The sequence below is a fragment of the Amphibalanus amphitrite genome, unplaced genomic scaffold (assembly GCF_019059575.1).
Source record: "Amphibalanus amphitrite isolate SeventyFive unplaced genomic scaffold, NRLGWU_Aamphi_draft 000263F_arrow, whole genome shotgun sequence".
In the NCBI taxonomy this organism is placed as follows: domain Eukaryota; kingdom Metazoa; phylum Arthropoda; class Thecostraca; order Balanomorpha; family Balanidae; genus Amphibalanus; species Amphibalanus amphitrite.
In genome coordinates this window covers 233,914-256,352 of record NW_024881758.1, presented here as the reverse complement: position 1 = coordinate 256,352, position 22,439 = coordinate 233,914, and the positions used below count along the sequence as shown (strand labels likewise).

At 45.5% G+C, this 22,439-nt stretch overlaps 1 protein-coding gene across 6 annotated transcripts; it reads right to left on the bottom strand.

Moving 5' to 3' along the window:
• Positions 1 to 935: 935 nt before the first annotated feature.
• Positions 936 to 22,036, bottom strand: LOC122386806 (sorting nexin-32-like). Of its 6 annotated transcripts, XM_043376437.1 has the most exons (13): positions 15,656 to 15,686; positions 15,110 to 15,187; positions 13,311 to 13,392; positions 12,574 to 12,684; positions 12,207 to 12,317; positions 11,765 to 11,886; positions 9,561 to 9,684; positions 9,112 to 9,316; positions 8,639 to 8,754; positions 7,184 to 7,366; positions 3,342 to 3,405; positions 2,826 to 2,911; positions 936 to 2,403 (listed from the first exon to the last, which is right to left on the bottom strand). In XM_043376437.1, the coding sequence occupies exons 3-13, from the start codon at positions 13,365 to 13,367 to the stop codon at positions 2,350 to 2,352; spliced, it is 1,233 nt and encodes a 410-aa protein (XP_043232372.1). In that variant the 5' UTR covers positions 13,368 to 13,392; positions 15,110 to 15,187; positions 15,656 to 15,686; the 3' UTR covers positions 936 to 2,349. The 6 variants fall into 6 exon arrangements, with proteins under 6 accessions (XP_043232372.1, XP_043232373.1, XP_043232377.1 ...); XM_043376438.1 differs by lacking the exons at positions 15,110 to 15,187; positions 15,656 to 15,686 and adding an exon at positions 21,936 to 22,036; XM_043376442.1 differs by lacking the exons at positions 15,110 to 15,187; positions 15,656 to 15,686 and adding an exon at positions 21,948 to 21,963.
• Positions 22,037 to 22,439: the final 403 nt, after the last annotated feature.

Here is a 22,439-nt window from a genome sequence, read left to right as displayed (position 1 = left end):
GCCCCCTGACCTCCCAGCAGCAACTGCCCCTCGTCACCGCCGTCGAGGAAGCGGCGCGGACGGCCTGTGGTGCCAGTTCCTCGACCCCTAAGATGGCGTGGAGTTCTAAGGTCGCCAGCAGCAGATCGTCTGAGGACCCGACGCCCTCAACAACAGCGCAGAGTCCAGAGAGGTCCACCAACATCGCTCAGAGGCCCCGAATCGTGCCCAGAATCACACTGACCAGCGTTCCCCCGATCGGCAGGGTGGATATCGTGGCCACGATGGCCCTGGTCGCCTTCCTGGCGACTTTCTTCATCTCTTTTACTCCTTACATCGCCGCAGTCCATTACGAGAAGAGTCTGAAGGCGCAGTGTGTTATACTGCCCGGGGCGCGCTACGTGCTGTTCTCGCTAGTCATCAGCAGCGGGGGTATCACGGCCATCTGCACTCCCCTCGTGTGCGTCATCTTCAGCAGAGACTTCAGGAAGGCGTTCCGTCGCACCTGTTCCCGAGTCAAGAAGCATATCTGCCCCTGAAAACTGTCAGATAAACTGGTGAGCACGCAGCGGTCATGCATATCACGAGCAAAATCGTCATCTGTCAACCAAATGTGCATGAGCTCAATTTCAGACCTGGATTTCGCATCTAGCATATAGCTGCCGCTTGTCGAGCCTGCTGGCATTGCCAAAAAGATCATGAACAACCTGAAAAGGTCAGTGTTGTAGGCGGATTTCTCCCGTGCGTGTCCTTAGTGACTAACATTGTAGCATATGTATACGTGAGCGCCTTTTACGCTCATTGTAAATAAGACGTAAGCTGATAGCCCAGCTCGTAATAAACAGGAACACGGCGAATTGTAACATTTTACACTGACGGGACATACGCGTGGGGGTTATTTGCAAAATGACACGTAACACAAAAGTTCTGGCCTTCCCCGTACGTCACAATACATGTTTCATTGCCTTTCATATATTTCCATTAACATTGCTATGTTCAAAGCGTTCAAATCATGCGTCACAGTATAACGACACTGAATAACGATAGTGCAGCGCCGACTTATCGGCGTGAGCTTTATAAGGTCGGCTACCGAGAAAGTCACTTGTCCAATACGGTACACTACATCTGTTTGTCGGTTCAGAAGTCATGCAATATCATGACGTCCAGCAGAGGAGACTGCGCACAATAACGACCTCAACAACTTGTCCTCCATAACCTGTCTTCAATAACTTGTTCTCAAGTTACGCCAGCACAAAGGGAGGGGCTGTGGGCCAGCTCAGAATGCAACAAAAACTACAGAATATACGTCAAACACCCCAATATACGGCAAAAGAAGCATCACATCGAGGAGCACTTTATCGATTTAGTGGTAAGGTAAACCTTGCATGGCTATATAAGCATACACTAATATGTATAAGTAAATAGCACAGTAATACTACAAAGTCGGGATCCATCATGCATCCCGCAAAAGTAAAATATTATATATATAAAGCGGTCGATTCTTCCAACAGAGCTCAACCAGCACAAATAACAGTTATAACTTTGCCGGGACAATTAATGTTAATAAACCATGACCAGTGGTACTTGGCAAACAGCCCAGCATTTTACGAATCCCCAAACCCGTCGTTTTGGCGGGCGTTGCAACCAGCATACAAACAACATAAGTCATCACGAACTAAGGCATCTCTAATCGTGAGTTTTAACGAACAACGTCATGCTCTTCGTAACATTCGCCGCAAGTCGCTGTGTAGAGTGCAGGGTAACAGAGGTATACAACAACGACGACAAGTGTCCCAGCAGCCAGCGCCGGGCAGAGTGGTCACTCGACGGCCACAGCCCAAGGTAAAAAGTAGATGGAATGTCTAAGACACCAGTTCTGACACTAGGCCACGCCTCACACGATATCAATGGTTGCAAACGCGATGCCAGGAGCGGCAGAGTTTGCCACGTCTTTTCCATGTGTAAGCTCTCCCGAGGGCGCCAACTAAGCCTTTCAACGCCGCTTTCCACTCATTTCCACTTCACTCTCGTGAATTCAGCCGGCAGGCGAGCATCGCACGCCGTGTCGACTGACCCATAGTATGAGGCTGCACAGATGTATGAGACTGCACAGTGGCCTTGTCGCCGGTCGCGCCACCCGCGTACACTCTACTCCACCTTCACTCAGGAGACGGCGCATCTGCACACATAGGTGGCCGATAGGGGAGTGGTTTGTCAGCACCGCTTTGTTAGGAGTTTCGCGGCGACCCTGTTGCTGACAGCCCACGTCAGTGACGCAACTGCACATTACTGACACGGTGACACTAACGTTCCACGTCATCAACGTCAGCAGCACTGACGTCCAGGCGGCCCGCACATCATTCCAGACGGCTAAGATAGCGCCTTCAGAGACGATAGTGATGTTCGCAAGAGCTCCACCTGGGACTGAGGGCACCGGTAAACATGAGTCAATTCACGACACACACAAAGTCAGACGAAACAGCATTTGAAAAAAAAACGGAAGCATGGGTAAAATTGAAATGGGTGTTGTGTACAGTCAAATAATGTGGATGACTAAACTGCAAACATTTTCATCGTAATGTGGCACTGTATGCGATCAAAGTGTTATCACAATGACGATAATATATAATTTTGTCACAACATGAGGCCATTCTTACCATCTTTAGCAACTACCGCTAGGCGCTAACAACTCTGGCACGAATGCAAAGCTCATTACATGCTTTAAAAAAAAACTAAATTACAGAAAATGGGCAAAGAAGAATGAATAAAGCATTCGCGGAAAGAGTGCAAAGGCGCTTATGAATATCTCAAAATAAACGAAGCGAAGTGAGGCAATTGAAACTTACTTTGGCCTGCTTGATTTCCAGCTCGGATAGCTCAACGAGGTGTTTCTTGAAGGCGGCTACTCGTCGCGTCTTGAAACTGGTCAACTCTGCAACGCATGTCAAATTTAATAACTAATATTATCCAACACAATAATATCCAAGTAAATAGTTAGTTGTGTAGAAACGTTAACTGTTTACATCAATTGATGCATTAATAACGAGATATCACCAGGTGATAGGTAGACGAGATTATTGGAAAGCCCCAGATTTACGATATACATCCCAGCACTACCCATACCATAAGAAAGCGCAGAATAATCTTCTTAAGGATGTGGTACATACATTTGTTCATAGAATCATGCTTGCTTCATTGCGTTCCCTTGCTGCTATTATGAGTTGCGAGAAAACAGCAAGCCTCAGACATAAAAACACCAGCGATATCGAGCAGTTATAACCTTTTGCGTGAAGACAGGCTTTTGAAGCTGATTGGTGCTGGCATTGTTTCGAGAACACATCGTTTTAGATTAATGCACTTACCCTCCTTCGCCTTCGTGGAGATTTGCTCAAAGCGTTCACAGGCTGCCTGTTGTGCCAGTTCGGCCTGTGAAAAGTCGCGCACGTACAATCGTGCGTACCGTCGAGTCAATATTAATACAGAGGGAGCTGCTCTCTATCGATAATCACCCTTTGAAGACTATCTTTTATTGAGAAAAAAAAATCGCAAAATGACGTGTGTGGTGGATGACGCACGCTGAGCCAAATAAAGTCACAATCAAAAACAAGCCCCACGGTAATAAGATCAGCAAATTGTTTAACACAACAGCCCGACTGGTGACTACGAATGTGGAACTGATGGCCCCAGGGAATGTTGAATGACGCCAATGTGGACGCCAATCATGAAATACACGGGACATACCCCAACAGACTATATCTACACTACATCAAACATAAGCGTTATTAATCTAATAAACTAGGCAGCTAACAGACAATGTCATTTGTCTAAATGATTGCAAATAATACAGAATAGTCGTATCCGGGTTTCCACAAATAGCATACAATCAGCGACCGCTCGCCGCCAAGCAATGCCAGTTCAAGTGACATTTCGGTTACGTCTGATGTTGGATTCTGCCCCTGGATGTTTACCCAAGAGAAGCGTAAATGTTAAAGCCTCTGGTTAAAGGAACATGACAATTATGATAATCAATTACGATAAAAATCACATCATGCTAGCTAGAATAATAAAAAGTGCCGCATGCATTAAAAACACGAGGAACCTTACCTCTACAACTTCCACAGCCTAAGCAAGCAGTAATAGAGTCTGCGATGTGAATATAGTACATAGTTTTGGACAAAAAGAACGATCGAGGTACACAGCTGATAGCATCATCCCATGAGCACCAGGATAAAGCAATCACCCACACCATCGGCACAGCAGAGATTATAATTTGTCGTTAGACATGTTCCTGAAAACGAGAGAGAGAGAGAGAGAGAGAGAGAGAGAGAGAGAGAGAGAGAGAGAGAGAGAGAGAGAGAGAGACAGAGAGACAGAGAGACAGAGAGAGAGAGAGACAGAGAGAGAGAGAGAGAGAGAGACAGAGAGACAGAGAGACAGAGAGACAGAGAGACAGAGAGACAGAGAGAGAGAGAGAGAGAGAGAGAGAGAGAGAGAGAGAGAGAGAGAGAGAGAGAGAGAGAGAGAGAGAGAGAGAGAGAGAAAGAAAGAGAGAAAGAGAGAAAGAGAGAAAGAAAGAAAGAGAGAGGGAGAGAGAGAGAGAGAGAGAGAGGGGATGAAGGAGAGGAGGGGGAGGGAGAGCGATAAAAAGAGACATCCTATCCTTTGTTGAGCAGCATTCTGTGTTCAGTGTTCCAGTGCGGGCGGGTCAACAGAGATGTCGGGTAATTATGGACAGGGGTGGGTGGCCGTGTAGGGTACGGGTTTTCCGGAGGAGCATCCGGCATTGTCCCGGTATAAGTGAATGAGGTGTTGGGCGTCAGCTCAAAATATACACGGCGTTATTGCGAGCCGGATTGACACCGACACATAACACCGTGACTTTTGCAGTGTCTAATTCAAAACCTCGCCAAAAACTAGCGATGAGCTAAACTGGGAGATTCGAGCCCTGGCGCAGGCTCACAAATGATTCAAGGTATAGAGCTTTTAGTCGTGAGGGCATGTCCGAGTTTCGCCCCTAATGTAATGACAAAGCTACTGGGGCGGATACACAAGTCCTCTAATGCCAATGGAGATCTGCAGTGACGGTGCCGTCGGTGAATTATCAACGGTACTTTGCAGCTCAGTGGACTGCTCAGTGGAGGGGACATTGAGCAAAGAACGCATACATAAAGCGACCATGTCCATATTACATTGACAGCCTCGGCTGGCGGTGAGCTGTTAGTAATGCGAGCTGTTAGTCGCTCATCGCTGTCTGCTGTTGGTCGACTGCTATATTCAATGCAGTCGGTTCAATAAACCGGTTAAAATAATATATTGAATTGACCAGATCATCATAAAGTCCTTTCCATTCGATGAAATAATTCAATCGATATAAATGAATGATAAGAAATGTTAGGATAACAATTCAGAAAGCTATCAGCCCTCAGAGTGGAGGTAGAAGCGTCTTGCGAAGTGACATTTCACCACTTTAAACAGCCCAATGCTGGTCTTCTACCGAACATCCCACCAAACAATCATCCACCCAAACAAATAGGAAAAATCACCTACCAAACACAAACCATCACCTGAGCGAACATAAACCATCACCTAACTGGACACCAGCCACCCCAGCCCAGTCGGCACGCTGCACGCTGCAGATCACACTCCACAAGTCACAGCAGTCAGCCGCACACATAACCGCCAACCAAAGACCAAACTACACCTCGCCGACTCAGCACTCGGCAAATCACAACCGATTAGCGCCAGCACTCCATACACCGAACCAATCCAAGACTGAGCACACCACGACTGACGACATAGCATACGTCACCAGTCCAGCCCCATCAGCACACCGCATGTCACCCATACAGATAGCTTACCACGGCTCACCAGCCAAGCAGCCGGTAACTCACAAATCATAACTCGCTATCCCATCAAACCACGCCATGCCACAACCCCTGGACATCAGTTACGCCAAACCATCACCAGACGCCCACACACAGTCCCTGCCCGGTGAGGGGGCGCCCTCACGCGGCGTGTGACGGCGACTGGAGCGCGCCACCGTCGCCGCAGTGGCGCCACCCACTGGAGAAAGCAGCGCGAGCCGCCGTAACCGAGGCTGCGGAGCGGCCGCTGCAGCTGCCTCCGACACCGGCCAGCGTGGTCAGAGGTGGGATGGTTGGGGTTTTTAGACGCGGATTAGAGTAACTTATGTGTGGTGTGACGTGGTGCTGCCCAGAATTACAATTTACATGGACATCACATGGACTTTGACGGGATATTGTCGTGGCATGGTGGGCGGGCGGACAGATAGTTTACAACGTCCATGGTATACACCTAGTGATTAGTAACTCAGACATTTGTTAGAGGGGGCTACGTAAAACATGTTCCTTATCCACTCCCTCTCATAATACCAGTATAACGCCTTTTGGGGCGACTAACGGAGCGAGCGAGAGGGTGGGCCTTGCACGTGCGAAATTGCGAGGGGGTACCTCCAATTGACTTGTGCACGGCACCCTACTAACTGGTCTCTAGCGATGTGCCAAATTTGGGCACAATCGGCCCAGCCGTTCTCGAGATCTGGAAGCGGCACCCTGCACGTGCGCACGTGCAAAATGGGTCCCAACTGACTTGTGCACGGCACCCTACTAACCGGTCCCTAACCGTGTACCAAATTTGAGCGCAATCGGTCCAGCCGTTCTCGAGATCTGGAAACGACCCCTGCACGTGCGCACGTGCAGCAGCACCCCAACTCTGGCACATGTATATGCAGTGCCTAGTGGGTGCCTACCTACATGCCAACTTTCAGCGCAATCGGCCAAGTAGTTACCGAGATATTGCAACAATTACAAAAGTGACACCTCTTCGTTTTGCACGTGGCACGTGCATAAGGAGTCACCCACATGCATCGGGAATAGTCCAATACTTGGTAGAAGGAATGAAGCTACCCTACAAAAATTACCGCGTGTAAATCGGTCAAGTGGTTGCTGAGATATAAGCCTCGCAAAAGCGTGACCACGGCCGGCCGGCCGGCCGGCCGGCCGGCCGGCCGCTCATACTCAGAAATTTCCGTTAATCTAAGGAAAGACTACGCTCGCTTCGCTCGCTCCGTAATTATGAGGTCAGGTTAGTACGGCACTCTACATACCACTACAGCCTAGTACGACACTCCTGATCACTGCACGTCCCCTCCACCCCTCTGAGGTCCTCCCCATCCCTCACTCACCGCGTGTACCTCCCGGTTGCGAGAGCGCGCCTTCTCCAGTGACTTATTGGCCTGCTCGTAGTCGGAGAGCAGCCTCAGCCGGCGGTAGAGCAGCGCCTTGACGGCCGTGGCGTCCCGCTGGTAGTACCGCAGCAGGTCGGACAGCTTCAGGTCCTCGTCAGAGGCCACGCGGTTCTCGGCTTTCTAAGGGCGGAGAGAGATAAAGGAGTGAGGATCTATGTAGTAGCAAGGCGAGACGCTAACGAGTCTATAGAGGTCACCATAATGATCGTCTTCATATTTAGGAACGTCTACGACTCTACATGCTTAACATTACCATTATGCGTCTTATGCCAGTGATGATGATACCTACTAAGAACTTATAAGCGCTCGAACTCCATCAATGTTCGTCGCTCATGCATCATGTCAAGTTCAATATTACCTACTCCAAAGATCTTAATACGGCTACTCTGTTCTCGCTCTATGGAAATCTCTTAGCTAGCACCAATCTTCCTCACTGAACGATTCCCGAGAGTACAGGAGCCCAGATCAGTGTGGCCAAATCCATTTTGCGTTTGGGGGAGGATGTAGAAAAAAGCCGCCAGAGGATGTAACTATTTTTTTTTTTTGAAAAATGGTCTACTGATTTTTTTAAGTTCTAATTTTCATAGAAAAGGTGGGAAATGGCCTTACTGTACTTAAATTCAGTACTGATGTATCTTTGAAGAAAGCACTTCAGTGATACATATGTAGAAATAGCAATCCTTTTTAAGACAATCGTAGGAACAACTTCAACGGCCACTGGTCATTTGCCAACCACCACCTTCCCGATGCTGATTCTCCTTACTCTATTCCAGGCATATTCCTCATCCAGCCCCAGATGTCGTTTACTAGCACGGTGCAATGTCCCAACCGGGGGCTAGCGTCGCACTGACAGCCAGATGGCTGGCGATTGGAATTGGATTCGACGAGACCTCAACAGGTGGCGGTGCCCAGCTGCACAAATGCCATTCCGTTCAGTCACGTCTAGTGTGCTGCGCAGAGGTGGGCTGCCGTATCTGGAGAGATCTGTACAGTGGAACGTGAAGCCGATAACAAATGATGAGGTTTTTAATTTTAAGTCAAGGTAGCTTTAGTTTCAACATAGATAATATGATTCATGTTATCTATGGTTTCAAATATCAAGGTGTCCAGAGCAATGAGATAAATTTCGTTATCTTCCAATTAAAACATGCAATCCTTTGTACAAAAGTAGCCGAAAACACTCGTTGTTCAGAAATAACTGGCATTTAATTCGACAGCTAGAACATTAGAGAAAGGATAACGACTAATAGTTGGAATTGTCACGAACTATACAACTGCCCACTCGCTGAACTGCTGTAACCACCACGGAATTGATTCACTCCTTCCACGACTCATTCTGACAATGAGGTCACGACTCACCGTGACTCTCTAAAACAGCTGGCCATGACTCACCCTGACTCGCTCAAACAGCTCTGCCACGCTGTGCAGAAACCGGTCCAGCCGCTGCGACTCGATGGTACCCAGCTGTGAGGCGGCGTCCGATACTTTGATGTACGAGTCGGCCACGCCTGTGATATAAAGGGCATTCGGTGAGAACGGCCGTCAGGTTTGGTGGCGTGGGGGATACAAGGGCATCCATGTTCCTAACAGTATCACTATTATACTGTGATCATATTATCATGACAGGTTTACACTTACTGCCATCCGTCAGAGCATATAATGAAAGTACGTGAGAAAAAGGTTAAGAAAATAGGAGATAATTAATATTCTTGCAACTACTCAAGCTTCAACTGTAAGTCGTTCCTAAAGCAGAACATCACAGCCAAGTGGCATAATTCACATTTATCATTACTAACACCAAACCTAACCAGCCTATCACCACGCCCAGATAAGGGAGCCTCAAAGTCTCTGAAGCGACTCCTCACTTTTTCTGGCGCGCGTCATGCGGTCGGCGCGGTGGGTGGCCTCTTTAATCTGCTCGTGGTAGACGAGCACGAAGCTCCTCTCGTGCTCGAAGAAGTCATCCACGTCGCGCTGGGTGGCCTGCAGCAGCAGCTCGTCCGTGGTCTTGGAGAGCGACTTCATCAGACCCTCCAGACGCTCCTTACGGTTCTTACCGCGAACGGACAGCTGGAAAGAGACATGGTAATTATCGTTAAAAGTATCAAAAATCGTAGTTACTGTGCAACATACGCAGTCATTTCAACCCTAGGTCCACTTCCAGCTTCAGTCATAGCTTCAAAAGTCAGCCAGTGTAGTTCTAACGAAGTAATATCAAAGTGGCGTCAATGTAAAGACTTCGGCTGACATTGAACATCGCCGCAAACTACACTCCTGATCCAACAGCCGTTACGGCACAGGGCAGTGCACTCACGTCTTGGTCGTACTCCAGAAACACTCGGAAGTTGTGATCGTGGCGGAACACCGGGTGTGCAGCCAGCCGCGTCAAAAACGTCTCGTGCATCGCCACCGTCTTCTTGAATGTGGCCAAGTATTCCCTGAAAACGACAGGAAAATGTCAGGAGCATCACGAAGAGTTAGAAGTACACCTTTTTGCGTTAGCTTTTGACCATTGGGCAAAACATTTGGGACGCCATTTAATTGCGTCCCAGAAAAGCTATTTCTGGCACCTAAAAGCTGACTCGCCCCAAAATTGGTCCTCAGCACCTATTTGGTGGATACCAGCACCAATCATGGAAAATGACCTTAATTAGCTGTTTCTGGCACCTATTCATCGGTACGTCTTACTCTTTTTTCTCAATCTGGCACCTAAATGCTGAGCGTAGCACCAATCTAGTAGAAAAATGAACTACTGGCTGGTAGAATCATGTTGTTCTGGTATAATGACCCCTGGAGTCTAGCCTAAAGGCTGCCAGTGCAGCTACACTCTAAGACAGCCCCGTAGTGATCTCAGCATTGTATATGACGTTTAAGTAAGCAAATAATATTGATTTGTTTGAAAAAAAACAATGTCATTTAAATATTTAAAAGCATTTATTTGTAATGCTTAAAGGGAAACATTTTTGTGAGTAATTGTCTCGATTTTGACCATTAAAACGGGTATTGTATTTTTTGACGTCATCAAATAGCTCCAAAAAAGAAATGTAATATTTTCATTCCGTTCAAGGCCGCTGAAGAAACGCGGGATCTTGCGTGGGACATTGTCCGTTGTTTGCCGCGCAGAGTTGTGCCGTGGTTGTGCCTTTTTCATCCGTTTCTTACTTATGTCATATGTGTGCATGAAGCTTTGATTTTGTTTTTGGTTATTGTGTGGCCGGTCAGTCAAACGCCCCTGTAGAAACCGGATGCTGCGTTTGATCGAGATGGAGTCAGACGATGATTGCAGAAAGCTAATAATATTGATGAAAAGAGGGCCGGTTGCGGGGCATGTCTGTTCAGAGTTTACATTTTGCTTTACTCCAGTTTATGACCTGAGAGCCTGGCTGGAAGTGACGGATCCAAACTTTTCACGTTAAAATGGCTGAGGGTGCAATAATCTCTAGTCTCTACATAGCGGGCTGGTATAGGAGCGTCTTGCTATGCTGCACCATAGCTGGCTAGTGATTCTCTTTTGGCTAGAAATGGCATTAATCATTATCTCCACTGGCGAAAATGGCACTTGACATCACCGAATGCAACGTTCATGTTTGTTAGGATACATAAAATCAGGAAGATTACGCGAATTAGGTAGGCAAACGTGGAATAAAATAGGTGCTGGATGTTTTGGTTTTGGTGCTGAATCAGCAAACAGCAAATACGGAGTTCAACTAGACGATCTGGCAACTTTAGGCTGTGTGGAAGCAATTAGGTGCCAGATTCAGAAATTAGGGTCGAATAAGCATTTTGGGGCTGATCAGCAATTAGGTGCCAGAAACAGCTTTTTAGGGACCAGAAACAAATATTCCCCAAACATTTGTACACGTTCGCCATATAGGTGGCGTTACAAATGGGCGGTTGGTCACAAAGAATTACCATTGTGCATAACTATTCGGCGATCTTCCTCTACAAATCGACATTGAACGAATGGTTCAACATTGTGCAAAACAAATCGTCAATGGTCGAAACTATTCGTCATATGCCGAGCTGGCTCCCTCTATGCCGAAGTCTGGCGAACTGTTAAACTGTTTTGCAGATCGTTCATTTCAGTGTTCAATCTGTTTTGCTGAATGGCTGAAATGAAACGCACCACGCCGGAATAGTTGCGCTCAATGCCGATTGTCGAAATGGCTCCTCAAACAGTTTTGGCGAATGGTTGAACTAAAATGCAAAAAGGTGTATTAGTACTTAGTACCTAAGCTTGAAAGGATACACGAAGCAGTGTCTAGATACCTACATCAATGAGAAACACCCATGAGTTCAGAAGAATGATAGCAGACTTAGAATGTTCGGTCTCGGGAAGTCAACATCGCACGATTTAGGGTAGCTGGTATAGCAGTGAGCAGAGAGCAAAAAAAAAAAAATTGTCTGCCGTATGAATACAGCAAACTGATGCAAATGATTAATTAGCACAGTAACAAGTATTTTAAGACCATTTTGAGCGTGTGAGCTGCGTGTGAGCATAGCCAACTGTAAACTGACTGTTCGAGTTCCTGCTTCATCTTGTTGAACTCCTCCTTGGTCATGTTGCCCTCGCTGTCGCCCAGCTTCTGTAGCTTCTCTCGGGAGGCGTCAAAGTCGGGCCGGGGCGGCGCAGGAGGAATCTGCACACGACACAAGGGACAAGTCAGTACATGCCGGTCACTGGCATAGCCAGTGACAGCGTGTATCAACGATAAATCGAGTGAAATAGCAACACTTATGGCTGAATAAAAAGTATGCATACAATTTAACATCGATAAGTCTCGATAAATGCAAAATAAGTTAAAGCCATATTGCACAAAATAATATGTCTAAGAGGAATAAAACATAAAAAGCTAACCCAGTGAGCCTCATTTGCGAAGGTGAGCGTGATTCTGCATAACTGATGCTAAAGTGCCGCTACACCAGTCAGGACTGGACCCGGTGGCGAGCCGGCACTCACGATAAAGCCGCAGTAGTCTGCGTTCTCCTCGAGTGCACTGTGCAGCCATCGGAACTCCTCGTGCTGTCGGACCACGGAAAACTCCGACTTGGCGAAACACGTCAGCGTCGTCTGCGCGATACACGACACAGAAGACATACGTCATCGATGTCTAGTAAGGCACACTGGGATCTACCTGAATACAGTCATTATGAATGGTTTCAGAACGATGCCTCTAGTCAACTCTATCACCAAACAGCTTAAAAAACGATCCTGTTTGTTAGGGTTTAATGGTGCGTTTACGGCGGAGTCATTACGTGCCCATAAAACTGCCGTCGTTACGACAAAACACTAGAGTAGACCCTAATGCGATACTTGGCTGACCTACCTTGGTGTGTACGGTAAATTTGACCTTCTCGCGTTCACTGAGGGCGTCCGAGATGTCGACCACCAGTTGGCTGGCGGCCGCGTCCCCGTCCGGCTCCTCCGGCCTGCCCGGCTGCGGCAGAGGGGGACATGGTCACAGACTGCACGGTGGCACCAGACAGCACAGACACGCAGATCCAGCCCTTGTGTAAATTATTGCCCATAATGTAAATAATGTCAGACAGGTCTTGGTCAGACATGTGCACTGAACATTTGATAATGACAATTCTAGGCATGCATAGCCTTTGAGCTTTACCATCCAATAACAAAAGCCATCATCAGTGGGAAATTGTCGAAGGCTGATAAAATGCAAAATTGAGCCCATAATTGTAGACAATTTTTATTAAGTATTGAGAGTAATCAGAACTTATTCTTGTCTGTCAAAACCAATAATACAAACACAAAATGAGCAGATTTGTAAACAGCATTGCTACATGAACTGCTCCACTGAAGTAAAATTGCTTCCCAGTGGCACAAAAATTTATTGAGAGAAATAAAATCCAAACACATGAAGTAAATGGATCACCAATTTTTGGGGAAAATTGTCAAAGCATGTTGTGGTAGTAGGCAGTGGACTGATATTATACAACTCAAAAGCCTGTTACCATTTATAGGTACTGAATATCATAACAGGCACAAGAAAAAATGTAGGTAAGGGTATTACAGCAATAATGTCCATTCTGCATGGAACATGGTTACCTTCAATGGAACCTCCTTCATTACATCAGGATCCTCAATGCCTGGTTCCTCCAACATCTTGACTCACAATGCTCGACTTGTCCTGTGTAAAAAAGTAATAGAATAAAACACAATGACGATACCAAACAGCAATATGACTACACAACAGATCAGCTAATTGAACAGTGACCAGCAAGAAAAGGTAGGTACACAAAGCATGCAAAAGCTATTAAGTAACACTAGTCAGAGGCATGTCACTCATAATGTAAGGAACTTGATGTCAATTGGAATGCCTAACTCCCAAATGAAATGTCCCTCTGCTTGTAATTTAGCATGGGTGTATTGCCTGTACATAACATTTAGAAAATTTCCATCTTGAAAATGTGTAGAGAAGGGTTTTCTCTTGCACACAGAGCCAAACCATGATATCATTATGTGGCCTCACTCAGCAAGCAACACATTGCTTAGAAAAAGTCCAATTCAATTCAACAGCTGTCCCATGCCTTAGACCCTGAGGCTGAGCTCAATTTTAATATCCAAATTAAAAGTGAACAATGTTATAAATGAAATAAGCTTTCAAAAACATTCAATGACCTTATGAAAATAGAATATAGATACCTAGCTATAAACCTAGTGCAAGCAAGGCAGGTGCCCACAGGCCATTCCAGATGTCATCTCAAATCTGCCTAGTTATTTTAATGAAGGGAGATTTTAAGATAGAGTCTGAAACCACCTGTAGGCACCCGCTTTTACTGTCCAGTACACTTGGAAATATTGAATGCCAAAACATGGCAGGTGAATTATGATCAAAGTTCAAACAAATTGAATGGAATCTCTAAGAAACTTAAGGCCTGGCTACCCTATGCATTTTCAGCTTGCATGTTTTGCGTGTTTTTCATATCGTTCTAGAAAAAGAAACGACAATGTTTTTGTGATGTTTTATCCCGCGCCCCAGTGGCGGTCTCAGCCAACTTCGCCCTAGTGGGGGGGGGGGGGGGGCATATGTTACCACCCACCTCTAACTCAAAAACTAAGAGGGATAGAAAGACGCGGTAAAAAGCAGTCGATAGCTCTCAATGCGTACGTTTGAAAGTATTTCGGTCATTTTTCACCTTTGAGCAATATTGGGGTCACCAGAGGTCATCAAAGGTCAAAATTTGCCAATTGTCATTATATTTTTCAGAAAACTTTTTATGTTATGTTATTTATTTATGTTTTATGGTATGTTATGTTTTATGTTAGCGCTGCTAGCACAGCATTACAACTTACAACGTTTGAGAAGCTGAGCTTTGGAAATTCCGAACGAAAAACGAAGAAAACGAACGGAAACGATCGAGCTTCCCATCGAATTGAAATACCGAATTCGTACGAAGGATCGAACATAAACTGAATATGTCATTGAACGGTTTTCAAAACGTTTTCAACTCTGGGAATATCACCGAGAAATGATCACGTGAATGAGAGTTCAGATAATTCAAAATTTGTTTCATGTTTTTATTTGCTTTTACTTGTTCGATAGATATGGTCGTTTTTTGAATTGATTTGACTTTGTTTTAGTTCATGTTACCCGTCTAGGCGACTTCTGTTACTATTAAAACCAGTATCCAAATATATTGCGTTTTCATTTCAGATGTTCTTTTTGGTATTGTTGGCCTACGGCGGTAACAGTTTTAATACGTAACATTGTACAGATAATAGTTCAGTAACCTTCGTTAATCGAGATACCTTAACCATGGAACATTTGTGCCTGGCCGATCGTGCTAAGTTAGACCAGAAGATCATGGAAGCCCTTTCAGAAATTCTTGAAAATTCAGACGTACTTTGTGATGAAGTTTTGCCTGGCGACAGTGCATCACAAACGTCATCGAAATACCACTGCAGCACTCCCGTATCTCAATCTGGGAAGAAATTGTGCTCGTCTGTCATCGAAGAAGCTAGAACAGCAGGTCTGGAAGCAAGATTAGGACGAAAAAAAGAAATGCATTGCAAAAGCAGATAAGTGAACGGGAAATGGAACTGTCAGAATTAAATCTTGAGATGCAAATTCAACAATCCAAAGCTGAACAGGCAGTCTTTACAAAATATGAAAGTAGCCCCAAACCATTGTTAACGAATCGAAAATGCGAAACAAGCGACGTAACCGACCAGAGCGAGCCGGCTGTTTCGAATCCTAAGCCCCATACGAAAGTACCCCAGATGAATGATCCCTGCGAAGTGTTCAGACGGATGCATCTACCAAAACTGAATATGGACACTTTCGATGGTGATGTAATGAAATATGGAAGTTTTTTGAGACAGTTTGAAAGCAACATAGCGTCGAAGACTGATGTTGATGATGAAAGATTGTACTACTTGGAGCAACTTACCACTGGAAAGCCAAATGACATCGTCAAAACATGCCTGCATCTGCCGCCGGATGAAGGTTACATGGAGGCGCGTCGCCTTTTGGATAAGAGGTATGGTGATAAAACAAAGGTGGTTTCATCGCTGGTCGCTACAATTATTAATTGGCCTATCATTCAATCTGATGACGTAAATGGGTTAGACGAATTTGCTATATTCTTGAGAGGGTGTCTCAACTCGCTAAAAAGCATTCCCCATGGCATGGCAGAGGTGGACGCTAGCACCATACGACATATTCTACGGCGGTTTCCTATCGACATTGCTGATAAATGGCGTGATGTTGCGGATTTTATAGAAGAAACTCAGAGTAGAATCCCAAATTTCGAAGATTTTGTGCTATTTATTGAAAAAATGGCGAGAATAGCGGGAAATCACTGGTATGGGAAACATTTATTTCTTCCGCCATCATGTCCATCGTCCAGCTATTATTGTGACAGCAATGTGCCATCAAAGATCCCTAAGACGTCTGCGGGCAGTTCATCACCAAGCATGCACTGCGTATTTTGCAATAAGGCGCATGACATCGCTGATTGTAGCGCGCTGGGTGATCGTCCTACTCAAGAAAAACAACGATTTGTAATGCAACATGGCCTATGCTATGGTTGTTTGCAGCGCGGACATATGTCAGCCACATGCGCGCAAAGGAAGACGTGTCGCATTTGTAACAGACGACATCCCACATCCTTGCATAGAAAAGAAGCCGGGGCCAAGATTGATGAAGCGATGTCGCTGCACACTTGTTCTACTTCCGTGTCGGTACATGGTTCCAAATTACATGTTGTTCCACTGTTGGTAACTTTAGGAGGGAAGACTGTAAAAACCAATGCCTTTTTGGATTCTGGATCCACACATTCATTTTGCTCGCATCAACTTCTAGATCAGCTAGGCTGCAATCCGACAGAATCAACGACAATGACCTTGTCTACAGTACAACAGCGAACTCAGTTGACAAGTTATGTGATTAGAGGGATGGTGGCTAAAGATATATACGATCACAACTGCCTAGCATTGCCACCTTTGTTGACATTAAAAAATATTCCCGTCAGTTCGAACGATGTTCCCACGAGCACTGCCAGCCTGCATTATTTACATGAAGCAGGGGTAGAAATAGCTCCAGTAGAAGGGGAAATAGGGCTGTTGCTGGGAAGCAATGCTGCTCTAGCAATGGAACCACTTCAAGTTGTCAACAGTCGAAATGGTGGGCCATTTGCCATTAAGACTAGATTCGGCTGGATTCTCAGTGGAATTGGACATGGAACAGGTCCGAGTGTTAACAGTTTGTGGGTGTCCCAGGAATGGGATAACATTATTGACAACTTAGCGACAGAAGAGAAGGGACTATCTGTCGAAGATAGGATGTGGTGTGTTCAGATCAACAAGTCGTGTACCAGGACTGCTGATGGCAAATATCAAGTAAATTTACCATTAAGAAGTGGAAAACCAGTTCTTCCTAGTAATCGGGTAATGGCCGAGAGAAGATTGGAATCGATAAAGAAAAAATGTATTAAAGACGAATTGTTCTTCAAAAATTACAGTGCCCAAATGCAAGAAATGTGCAGCAAAGGATATGCGGAGAAGGTTCCTGCGGAAGACTCGGGTGCAGAAGGAAAGACGTGGTACTTGCCACACCACGGTGTTTATCATCATCGCAAGCCAGACAAGATACGGATCGTTTTTGATTGCGCTGCGAATTATAGAGGCATTAGTCTGAATGATGTGCTGTTACAAGGACCAGATATGACAAATGCACTGGTGGACGTCCTGACACGCTTCCGGGAGGAGCGTACAGCCATAATGGGTGACATAGAATCTATGTTTATGATGGTTCTTATCCCTGAGGAAGATCGTAACTTGTTGCGCTTTTTATGGTGGCCAAACAATGATTTGAACGCTCGGCCGGAAGAATATCGAATGACAAGACATATCTTTGGCGCTACATCTTCCCCCAGTTGCGCAAATTATGCACTTCGTCGCACGGCTCTAGATTATGGTCATTATTTCGTTCAGGAAGCTTCTCAAACTATATACAATAATTTTTACGTCGATGATTGCCTTAAGTCCGTTGACAGCGAAGACAAGGCAGTCGAACTCATAACAGAACTCAGATCGTTGTGTAGCATGGGCGGATTCCATTTGGCTAAAATAGTTAGCAATAGCAGAAAAGTGTTAAATGCCGTGCCAATATCAGATCGTTCAAAGCAAGTAAAATCATTGGACTTGTGTAAAGATCATTTGCCCTGCGAACGAGCGCTTGGTATTTGCTGGCATGTGGAAGAGGACTCCTTTGGATTTGATGTGGACGTCAGGCGTCTGTCAATGATGCCACGCACTAGAAGAGGAGTTTTGTCAGCCGTAGCGTCTGTCTATGATCCCTTAGGCTTGATAAGTCCTTGTCTGATGGTAGCGAAGGTGTTATTACAGGAACTCAGCCGAATACGGCTAGGATGGGACGATGACATACCAGCCACCTTACGACACCAATGGGATAAATGGCTCCAGCATCTTTCACTTTTATCAACGCTCAGGATCAGGCGCTGCTTTAAATCGTCTTTTCTTGGCGAAATAGCAGTAGCAGAGCTCCATCATTTCGCCGACGCTAGTGAGAAAGGATATGGGATAGTTTCTTATTTGCGGTTAGTCGACATCTCCGGAAGAATCGAATGCAGCATTGTGGGAAGTAAATCGAGGCTAGCACCGATAAAAAGCGTGACAATACCCCGACTAGAACTCTCTGCGGCCGCCCTTGCTGTGAAGACTAACAGCTCAATAGTTCGAGCCTTGCAAATTCTAATTGATCGTGTTTTCTTCTGGACGGATAGCACCGCAGTCCTTCGATACATCTGCAATGTGTCATCACGATTTCACGTATTTGTGGCCAATCGACTTGCCATAATTCACGATGGCTCTACGCCCGACCAGTGGAATCATGTGAAGTCAGCCGACAACCCCGCTGATCATGTTTCTCGTGGTCAGAACCCGTCAATTTTTATTAAGAATATGCAGTGGCAGCATGGCCCGCAATTCCTCTGGGAGACGAGAGATCTACCAAAACAGAACTGCGTTGATAGTTATCTACCAGATGACGACCCAGAGGTGAAAAAGCTCACGACGGCCGCGTGCATGTTACAAAATAATGCTGCAGACAACGTCCATCCTATACGTAGATGCATAAATTATTTTTCGTCGTGGAAACGTCTGACACGAGTGGTCGCCTGGTTACTCCGCATACGCTCTTACCTTAGGAAGAAAACCAGTGATAATCGTCGCCTTGCGCCAGAGGACATTTTAGAAGCTGAGCATGTCATTCTCAAACACGAGCAGCATACAACGTTCCAGCAAGAACTGACTGATTTAAGCTCAGAATTTTTGCGTAGAACAAGCAGCATTTACCGACTGGACCCCTATATCCACGACGGCCTCCTCCACGTAGGAGGCAGGTTGCGGCACTCCTCTTCCCAGCACACCACTAAACACCCTGTTATTCTTCCGGCAAAAGGGAGGGTCGTCGACATGTTGATACAAAAGGTACATGAAGATGTAGGGCATGGAGGTAGAGAGCATGTCCTCTCAGAAATACGAAGGACGTATTGGATTCTAAAAGGAAATAGCGCGGTAAGACGGGTCCTCGGAAACTGTGTCCGGTGTAGAAGAATGAAGCGCAAGCCGGAAACACAAAAGATGGCCGACTTACCTCCTGACCGCATTTGTGCTCTGGAGCCGCCATTTTCAAGTACTGGAACTGACCTCTTTGGTCCGTTTTTCGTAGCCCGGGGGCGAAGTCAAGTTAAAAAATACGGTATCATCTTTTCTTGTTTGAGCACTCGTGCTGTACACATCGAAGTTGCCAGCAGCCTTTCAACCGACTCCTTCATTTGTGCATTTCGCAGGTTCCTTGCGAGGAGAGGACAAATAAGAACCATCAGATCTGATCGTGGTACGAACCTCGTAGGTGCCAAGCGAGAGCTAAGTAGAGAGTTGGACCTTTTGGCTGACAGTGACGCAATCCATTCGGCAATGTTAGAAAAGCAGGTTAAGTGGATTTTCAACCCCCCGCAAGCATCAACTTTTGGTGGCGCTTGGGAGCGCATGATTAGAAGCGTGAGAAAAATTCTTGATTTTATACTGCATCTGCAAAAGTTGACTGACGAAAGCTTGCAAACGTTTCTATGTGAAGTGGAGTACATACTCAACAGTCGCCCCTTAACAGCGGTGTCTGCGGATCCAAAAGACCCCGATCCCCTGACGCCCAACGATATCTTACTGCTGAGATCTTCTTCGATTCCAGCTGGCCTATTTGATAAAAATGACGCAGTTGGGAAAAAATTGTGGCGACAAGCGCAATATATGGCAGACCAGTTTTGGATACGATGGCGAAAAGAATACATCCCTTTGTTACAAGAAAGAACTGCAGATCAGCGCCTTCGATCAAATGTAGCAGTAGGCGATATTGTCGTTGTCGTTGATGCCTCCGTTCCCCGGGGGCAATGGCCGTTTGGTCTGGTGAAGGTGGTGCGAAGGAGCGAAGATGGTCTCGTGCGCTCGGCCACGGTGCTAACTGGGGGTAAGCTGATACAGCGCCCTGTGCGCAAGATAGTGGTTGTGCTTCCATCTAGAGAAGGTAGAGAAGGTTAAAACCTATGAGTAGTTTTAAAGGCGGAAGTGTTAGCGCTGCTAGCACAGCATTACAACTTACAACGTTTGAGAAGCTGAGCTTTGGAAATTCCGAACGAAAAACGAAGAAAACGAACGGAAACGATCGAGCTTCCCATCGAATTGAAATACCGAATTCGTACGAAGGATCGAACATAAACTGAATATGTCATTGAACGGTTTTCAAAACGTTTTCAACTCTGGGAATATCACCGAGAAATGATCACGTGAATGAGAGTTCAGATAATTCAAAATTTGTTTCATGTTTTTATTTGCTTTTACTTGTTCGATAGATATGGTCGTTTTTTGAATTGATTTGACTTTGTTTTAGTTCATGTTACCCGTCTAGGCGACTTCTGTTACTATTAAAACCAGTATCCAAATATATTGCGTTTTCATTTCAGATGTTCTTTTTGGTATTGTTGGCCTACGGCGGTAACAATGCCCCTATCTCAGGAACTATGGTAGCTAGAAAAACGCATGGAACAGCAAACGATAGCTTTTTAGCTCTTCTTTTGAAAAGGTCATTATCAATATTGACCTCAGGTCAACGGTTTAGCCTCCAGAGGGCAAAAACTCCAAAAATAGCTGTTTTTACGAAAAGTGTTTTTCGACAATAACTTTTGACTACAAAAAGCCACGGCATTTCTATTGCCAGAATCGTGTTCCCCACGCCGAGACGCGTCGAATGAACTATAATTTGACCTTGAAAGGTCAACTTGAAAATTTGACCTCAGGTCAAGGTCATGACCTGACCGGAAAAGGTCATGTTATATATCAGTCGATGCGTCTCAACAAGACAAACACAATGAGACCATCCCCAGCGTTCTATCTCTTTCCAATCGCGAGTTATTGGCAAAAAACTGTTTGTAGCCTCAAGTGACCTCAGATGACCTGTCTAGAGGCTATCAGCAAAAATGACACCTTGGTCATCACGAGTGGACTAAATCATTGTGATTCTGAAATATTTGGACTGTTCCCATGCGTACACACGGATCTAGAGGCATTTTCATTTTTCTCCATTGCCTTATAATGGTAAGGTCACGCCACTGACCTGACCTTAGGTCACGGATATGAAAAATCCGAGATATACAAATTGTAGGCGCCCATAACATCATGCAATCCACCAAGTTTGAAACCTTTCTGACAAACACTGCAGGCTGGACATGATTGCAAACTTTTTTTAGGCTTGGTCAGTTAACTTGACCTGGTGACCTGACCTGACATGACCTGGGGTCAAAAATTTCACACATTGTCCAAAATTGATGTACAAAAAGCTACCCCAAGCGGCGCGGCGCTACGCACCGCGCTTTTTTATTTACACGCGAAAAACGCGACAGGGTGGTAACATATGCCCCCCCCACTGGGGCGAAGGTTATGTTAAATTTTAGTTAATATAAGACTTTGATTGACTTTTGTATATAAATAATGCACAACTAATGCAAAAATTATCTTATTTATAACTTTTCTCTAGAACGATATTACATACACAAAAAACGCACGCAGAAAACGCACAGCGTAGCCAGGCCTTTCAGCTCTATATCTGACAGTGACCAAGGCCATATAAGTTACGTGACACATTTAGCAGCATACTTCATATTGTACTAAGAGTAGTTTGTTTGGTAAAAATCATAAGGTATGTCTACAACTTTTTTTTTTGTTACAGAAATGCATTCATGGCGCAGGTGCGACAACACAGCGTGACCACTCCTTAGGATTTATCCCAAGATCTTGGGAATTCAGCCTCCGTCTTGGGATCTTGGGAAATGACACCAAAGCTTGGGATATGGATGGAGCTCACCGAGCATTTCCAGCTTTTTCAACGAAAACATTTCGAAAAATACAAATCCTCAAAAAATATAAAAGTTAAATTCATACTTATAATAAGAAATCATAGCAATTATGTACTTGAAAGTTGAAATACTGATGGCCTCATAGCACTCACATATCAGCTAGTTTTTCAAAAGATATTCACCCCGAGTCCTGAAGTCCTTGACCTTGGCAGAATAAAAACAAATGCGTTTGCGGCGGGAGCGCGGGAGCACGTCGGGCTTGTTTGCGACGGTAATCCGCCCAAACTTCTACGTGAATGTGTAT

What these genes read in the sequence shown, in the direction of transcription:
- LOC122386806 (XM_043376438.1), bottom strand. Translation starts at nt 13,367, where the DNA reads ATGTTGGAGGAACCAGGCATTGAGGATCCTGATGTAATGAAGGAGGTT. An exon ending in AATTTACCGTACACACCAAG is followed by an intron (nt 12,318 to 12,573) that starts GTAGGTCAGCCA and finishes TGTATCGCGCAG; the next exon opens with ACGACGCTGACGTGTTTCGC. An exon ending in GCAACCGGGAGGTACACGCG is followed by an intron (nt 3,406 to 7,183) that starts GTGAGTGAGGGA and finishes GACTTTTCACAG; the next exon opens with GCCGAACTGGCACAACAGGC.